Here is a 7,449-nt window from a genome sequence, read left to right on the forward strand (position 1 = left end):
ACAAGAATAAAAAGAGTAGCCGAGGCAGGTCACTGGGCAGCCAGGCGCCAGATGCGAAGAGATAGGCTCTCCGCGATGGGTCCGCACGGCCGCAGGACGGGACCGCGCATCGGGAGCTGCCGCGAGACCGCGGCTGGGGAGGCTGGAGGGGGCGGTCCGGGGCCGCAGGCGCAGGCGCTCGGGCGCGCACAACCGCCCCGCCGCCGTCCACGGCGGTCCGCCCTCTACCAAGGCGGAGAGAAGGCGCGCCAGACGCGTCCGCGAGGACCCGCCCCTTCTCCTTCCCGGGCGGCTGGCGGGCGGGCAGCACAGGGAGGCGGGGCCCTCGCGGCCGACTGAGTTACTCGGGCGCTTCAGAGCTCGCAGACGCTCGGGGGAACATGGCGGCGGCGGAGCCGGTTGTCCCCACGCTCCTCAACAGCGGCGGCGTGGGCGGGGGGACACCGTCGGGCACGGTCCCTGTGCTCTTCTGCTTCTCGGTCTTCGCGCGGCCCTCGTCGGTTCCCCATGGCGCGGGCTACGAGCTGCTCATCCAGAAGTTCCTCAGCCTGTACAGCGACCAGATCGACATGCACCGCAAATTCGTGGTGCAGCTCTTCGCCGAAGAGTGGGGCCAGTACGTGGACCTGCCTAAGGGCTTCACAGTGAGCGAGCGCTGCAAGGTGCGCCTCGTGCCGCTGCAGATCCAGGTAGGTCTGCGGGAGGGCCGCGTGCCCCGCAGCTACTCGCGTCCGGTTGCGGTCACCACCCCCGCCGCGCTCCTCAGGTGCCCGGAGCGCCCAGCCCTGCCCGCCTGGCCGGGTGGGAAGGGCCACGCCGCTTTCGCAGGGTCGGGGCTGGCTGAGAGAATGCTCCTGTACAAAGGTGACGGTCACCAGCTGTCTCAGGTCGGGGCGGGGGCGTCGGCCTTCCAGCTGGCCGCAGCGCCCGTGAACGCCCCCACGTGCGTGGTGCTCAGTTGCCCGCATCTTCTTTGTGTGCCAGGAGCAGGTGCCTGTTTTACCAAAGGGCTGTGCACTGGCTGTGTTTGTATTTTGAGTGATGGTAGAACTAGGGAAAAGAGATTGTGCAGTGTTGTCCTTAAGGTTTGTTCCCTGGAGTTCCGTTAACCACTTGCGGAAACAAACTTTAGTGGTCACCCCCTTTCTCCCCTGCTCTTCTTCAGCTCTCCTGTCCTTGGGCTCAGTCTCCTAACCTTAAGTGAAATAACATTTACGCAAACTCCTAGTACATGCCAACTGAATCTGATTATGTTTTTTCCTCTACATTGAAAAAGTCATTAGACTTTGAATATTGCAGTGCCCTTTGGGCAATCTACTGCCCTAGTGATACTGCCTCGGAAACCCAAGGAGGGGTCGCCATGAGTCGTATCCGACTCAACGGCAGTGGGTTGGGTTTGGTTTAAACATCTGACTTCAGCTAGATCTGGTCATGGTGGCTGAGAAAGTAGTTGTGCCTGAGGATTATTTAATAGCTTTATTTATTTGTTTGTCAAAGGCATATGACTGCTAATTAGAAGGCTGGCGGTTCAAACTCACTAGCCACTCCTCTGAAGGAAGATTGGGCAATCTACTGTCGTGATTACGCCTCGGAAACCCAAGGAGGGGTTGCTGTGAGTCGGATCCCACTCGATGGCAGTGAATTTTGGTTTGTTTTTTGGATGCTGTAGTACTGTTGTTGTTGTTATGTGCCGTCGAGTCGAACTCGACTCATGGCGAGTCCTCCTTGGGTTTCTGAGGCAGTATCACTACGGAAGTAGATTGCCCAATCTTTCTTCCGAGGAGTGGCTGGGTGGTTTGAACCGCCAGCCTTCTGGTTAGCAGTCAAGTGCCTTAGGCACTATGCTACCAGTGCTGTAGTACTACGCAGGTTGATTTCTCTTTTCTTCTTTTTATTCTCTGAGGATACATTGAAGGATTTATATTTTTGAGAGGAAAAAAAAGGTATGATTTTTTTATACTATTCCATTAATATTTTTTTCTTTACTGAGAAAATTGATAAACCATTTCTTCAACTGGTAAACTGTAAGATTCAGGGTTAGAAGGGATTTTAATATTCAGGAGTCATTTTCCAAGGATTATCCCCTGAGGTTTTTTTTCAGTCTTAGCTGCAGAATTTGTTGTGTCTCTTATCATTCTATTCTGGCACCCAAGTATTCAAGCAGGTACTTTACTTTAACCTGGGTAAATTTCCTATGTTCAAGGGCTGTGCGATTCCCCTACCCAACCATGCAGAGCTAAGGCGAGGGATCCCCGATACTCCCGAATTTACCCTGCTGCCCCTGTGTAGAACTGCTGTTTTCAGGTGCTTACTACTCCGTGTTTTGTGTCTTCAAGAGCTTTTCATGGCTGACACTTCTGCAACCTTCTTTGTCAGTTTATTTAGATTACCGCTGCCAAAATACCCAAGGCATTGGGCTAACAAATCGATTTATAAAGACTGAATCTGAATTCTAATCGATGAGGTTAAGGAGCTATACTGAGGATGCAGACTTCTTTGTAAAGCATTTGGTTATGGTTATATTATGATTGGGGAGCTCAGAGGCATAGTGCCTAAGGCATTTGACTGCTACCAGAAGGCTGGCAGTTCAAACCTGTCAGTCAATCCTCAGAAGGAAGATTGGGCTATCTACTTCCATAGAGATGCTGTCTTAGAAACCCAAGGAGGATTTTTTTTTCCCCCCTTGGTACGTTATGGTTGAGAGGTTAAAGTGGCTATGTGTTACCTAAGATATCCCTACACCAAAGTGGTGCCCCCACCCTCCACATGTATTAGGTTTGTTTTGTTTTTTGAAGGTGATTTTTAGTTTGAAAATTTCATCTCAAGACAGTTGGTTACAAGCCTTGGTCTTAACAACTCTTTTTAATTAAGTATTCTGGAAATTAATATAAATATATATATTTGAAATGTGTTGTAATGATAACACATTGACTTTCTTCAGCCAGTTGCCTCCCCCAGATTGGAAGTGGCAAACAAAGTTAGTCATGATCAGACACATACACAGGGACTAAGAAAGGAAAAGTGTTCCTACCCTGCCTACTTTACTGTATTTTTTGAGTACTCTGCTGTATAATTCTAGAGACATGAACATTTTATAGCTGGAAGAGATCATAGAGTTCATTCCGCAAACATCTGAGTGGCAACTTTAAGTGTCTGGCTAGCTCAAGGGATGCAAACATGGATAAGACCCAGTTTGTGTTTCTTGTCTAATTATCTAGCTCTTCGATTTTTGAGAAGAAAACAAAGAGGCAGAGGGCTTAGGAAATTGCCCGAAGTTACATGGCTGTGTAATGAAAGAGCTAGCAATGCATATGCAGGTCCTCACTTACAGCACACTATAGCATTCATGGTTTCTTTCTGTGTTTAATGAGTTTATTGAGCAGTATGAAACCAAGCCACAGACTTGAGGATGTAGCATCATTAGTCTTGATGCTGCTCATTGTTCTTTGGAATAGGTGCCTGTTACTTTGGAAGACTCGATGTAGCTGATCAGCGAGTCAGGGAAAAGAAATGTTAAAACAATATGACTATTATTTCTCTATATGTAAGCCTTGGAACCTCTGTGGTCTGGCCTCACATGTTGTTGTTATGTGCTGTGGAGTCAAACCCCACTCATAGCGAGGCAGTATCACTACAGAAGTAGATTGCCCAACCTTCCTTCCGAAGAGTAGCTGGTGGGTTTGAACGGCCAGCCTTCTGGTTAGCAGTCAAGTGCTTTAGGCACTATGCTACCAGAGCTCACATATATACTAGAATTTATTCTTAATTTGCATGTGGTTTTGAGTTGGCTTTCATGGTTTTTTTCATTGGTATTGCTAACAGTCTTGTTTTAAATGAGCTTGTGCCAGACTGAACCTGTGATTGTTGTTGGTGTTATCTGCCATCGAGTCGGACCCGACTCATAGCGACCCCTCCTTGGGTTTCCGAGGCAGTATCTCTACGGAAGAAGATTGCCTCATCTTCCTTCTGAGGAGTAGCTGGTGGGTTTGAACCGCCAGCTTTCTGGTTAGCAGTCAAGTGCCTTAGCCACTATGCTACCAGAGCTCCCTTAGTTAGTAGTTTTATGGGAACTGATCTTTAACAACTCCATTGCCCATAGTAGGTTGTGGTAACTTTTTAATGTCTTAAATATTTTGTCAAAGTGACTGATTATCTGTTGACAGCTCAGGTAGCTGAAGACACAGTTCGTTTTTCATGCATGGCTTAAATGCTTATGTGTGTGTGTAGCTTTGCCAGTGCTTGAAGTCTGATGAATTTTGACACTCAAGGAAGGAATGTAAATGAGAGGATCATATGGTGGGAATTTAGGTCACTTTCATGTTTTAATTTTTTAGAAGGTATTTTCCAGGTATTAACTACTGGAAACATTAAACCCTGGAAAAAAATGTAAATGTGATATCATACTACCACCAGTGTGTTTTCCGGCCTGTCACCAGGTACGGCAGAAGCTAAGTAGAAGAAAGGAGGAAATGGACATTATGGGAAAGATGCCAGTGAGTGGATTTTGCCTCTGGACATGGAGGAAAGGCTTCATGTGGCCAGAAGGGCCTTCCTAGGAGGGTTGTTTTGACCTTCTGCTGAGATGATTGATCAGGGAAGGATTTAATTCCAGCCTCCATTTCCTTGAGGTTTAATTGTTTGTTTGTTTTCACAAAAATCATGGACATTTTATAACTAGAGAAGAGTATTGAGTTCATGGTGGAAAGAGAGGGATAACAGGATTTTGCTGGTTTAAAGAATCAATGTTTTAATAAGATCCCCAGGTGATTCTTAGAGGTCCCTAGGTGAGTCTTACATATACGTAAGTTTTATGTATACATGAATTCTGTTAAAATGTAGATTCTGATTCAGTCTATCTAGGGTGGAAATGCAAATTGTCAGCAGGGCTTTAACCAGAGTGAACTGGTTTGAAGGACCTTGTGGGGGCAGAGTAATTGGATGAGTGAATGCTCAGAAGGTCTGAATAGAGAAACAGGCAGGACAAAGTCCTCTGTTTCCAGGTGGGGAGTTGGAGCATTGTGAGGAGAAAACTGGACCCTGAAGTCATGATATTGTCTCCTCCGTATTGGTTAAATGGGAATATGTGTGTGTGTGTGTGTCTTGTAACATTCCTGATTAATGCCTGAAGAAAATATTATATAGTCTTTGCTGCTTGTGAGTACATTAGAGGTTATGTGTAAATAAACTGTGTTTGAGAATGGGACCTATGATCTGCATTTGGGATTATTTTTCTTTCGTTTTGTGAGTCAAGAGGAATCCTGATTACTTCTTATGTAGACTCAGATGTCATTGTGCTCCTGGGCTTTCTCCCATTTCACCTTTGCCCCAATATGTGGTACAGTTGCTCAGTCCTCAGTGGGTAGAAGAGACAAGGGGGCTCCCTTGGGGAGTTAGAAAGCTCATACTTTTACCTGATAAGCTACAGTTGTAGTTTTATGCCAGTGGCATGTGTTCACGATAGGTGACCACATTATGTCATAAAAATAAGAGCAAAATACTCACTTTTAGCCTAAATTAAAAGGCCCAAAACCTGTTTTGCCAGGATCAAATCATATAATGTTTTGGTGACATCTAGAAATCTGCTTTGTGAATCATTTTCTTAATTCTGCAGGCTGTGAAAGCATAATTAGGCAATATTAATATTTCCATATATATTTATAGATTTTTAAGGGATTGTAAAAGCAGTGGTATTTTAACCTCATTAGAGAATAAGTTTTTTATGTGTGCTCAGGTTTAGAGTGTCATGTATGTTTCATATATATGTTGTTGTTGTTTTTGCTGTCGAGTCGGCCCTGACTCATAGTGACCCCTCCTTGGGTTTCCAAGACAGTATCACTACAGAAGTGGATTGCCCAACCTTCCTTCCTAGGAGTGGCTGGTGGGTTTGAACCTCCAGCCTTCTGGTTAGTAGTCAAGTGCCTTAGGCCCTATGCTACCAGAGCTCTTTCATATATATATAGGATATCACTATAAACTAATACATTTATTGATGGTTTACATGTAGCTCATTTAATTTTTGAAATAACCCTTTGAAATAGATACTATTTACCAGACCAGGGAACTGCAGTTAGAGTTGTTAAATGATTTGCCCAAGTTCATACGATTGAATTAGTGAACTGGACACAGATTGTAATGCCCACTGCTCTGGCCTGTAGTTGGCTGTGCTGCGTAGGGATCCTTGTAATCTGGGGAAATCATATCACAGACTTCTGTTTTAAGGGACCCTATATTGGAGCAAGGAGCTCTGGTAGCATTGTGCCTAAGGCACTTGACTGCTAACCAGAAGGCTGGCAGTTTAAACCCACTGGCCACTCCTCGGAAGTAAGGTTGGGCAATCTACTTCGTAGTGATACCTCCTCAGAAACCCAAGGAGGGTCGCTATGAGTCGGGTCCAACTCGACGGCACATAACAACAACAACATATTGGAGCAATGAACCCTGGTAGCACAGTGGTTAAAGCACTCAGCTGCTAAATGTTGGCAGTTTCAACCCACCAACCACTCTGTGGGAGAGAGTTGTGGCAGTCTGCTTCAGTAAAGATTTCCAGCCTAGGAAACCCTGTGGAGCAGTTCTCAGTTGTATAGGTTCTCTGTGAGTCGAAATCAACTCCGTGGGTAATGGAGTTTCATTTTATATTGGACCAAGGCTGTGGTTATCGGATTTCCTTAGACGCATTAAGAATGAATAATAGTATACCAGATCCCTTCCAGACTGTATCTCAAACAGATTATACCTACTTTGTGAGTATAATAGACTACCGAAATTTTGAAGACGTTGATTTTTACAGTTCTAGATTCTTAACCATTACTAAAAATATACAGATTGTTGTTGTTGTTGTTATGTGCCGTCGAGTCGGCCCCGACTCATAGCGACCCCTCCTTGGGTTTCCGAGGCAGTATCACTACGGAAGTAGGATTGCCCAACCTTCCTTCCGAGGAGTGGCTGGTGGGTTTGAACCGCCAGCCTTCTGGTTAGCAGTCAAGTGCTTTAGCCACTATGCTACCAGAGCTCCCAAAAATATACAGATTATTCACCATGTATTACTTTGATGGAGCGGACAGAACTGGTGCCCAGTTCACCAGGAAGCTAGACCAGCCACCTTCCATTACCTGTTCTTAGGAACCATGGGGACCGAGCAAGGGTGAAGGCAGATACCTTGTAGATCTAGAAGTTATTGTTGGAGAATGGTTCAGAGTGCGTATGGTCGTGAGGGTGATTAAATGGTGTCAAGGTAATGGTAATAATGGCACTTGGGATACAAATAATCCTTTTCAGTATGATCCCAGCTATGACAGTTCTTAAGAAGGTAGACAAAAAAATTGTTGTGTTGTTGTTATGTGCCGTCAAGTCAGAACCGACTCATAATGACCCCTCCTTGGGTTTCCGAGGCAGTATCACTATGGAAGTAGATTGCCCCATCTTCCTTCCGAGGAGTGGCTGGTGGGTTTG

At 45.7% G+C, this 7,449-nt stretch overlaps 1 protein-coding gene across 1 annotated transcript in view; it reads left to right on the plus strand.

Annotated features, from left to right (window-relative positions):
- Positions 1-380: 380 nt before the first annotated feature.
- ISOC1 (isochorismatase domain containing 1) overlaps positions 381-7,449 on the plus strand; it is a 25,046-nt gene continuing 17,977 nt past the window's right edge. Inside the window, exon 1 of the mRNA XM_007947460.1 lies at positions 381-689. Within this exon, the coding sequence (XP_007945651.1) occupies positions 381-689 (309 nt within the window). The remainder of the gene's footprint in view (positions 690-7,449) is intronic.

Source organism: Orycteropus afer, unplaced genomic scaffold (genome assembly GCF_000298275.1).
Source record: "Orycteropus afer afer isolate SDZICR_OR568_19922 unplaced genomic scaffold, OryAfe1.0 scaffold00185, whole genome shotgun sequence".
Classification (NCBI taxonomy): Eukaryota; Metazoa; Chordata; class Mammalia; order Tubulidentata; family Orycteropodidae; genus Orycteropus; species Orycteropus afer.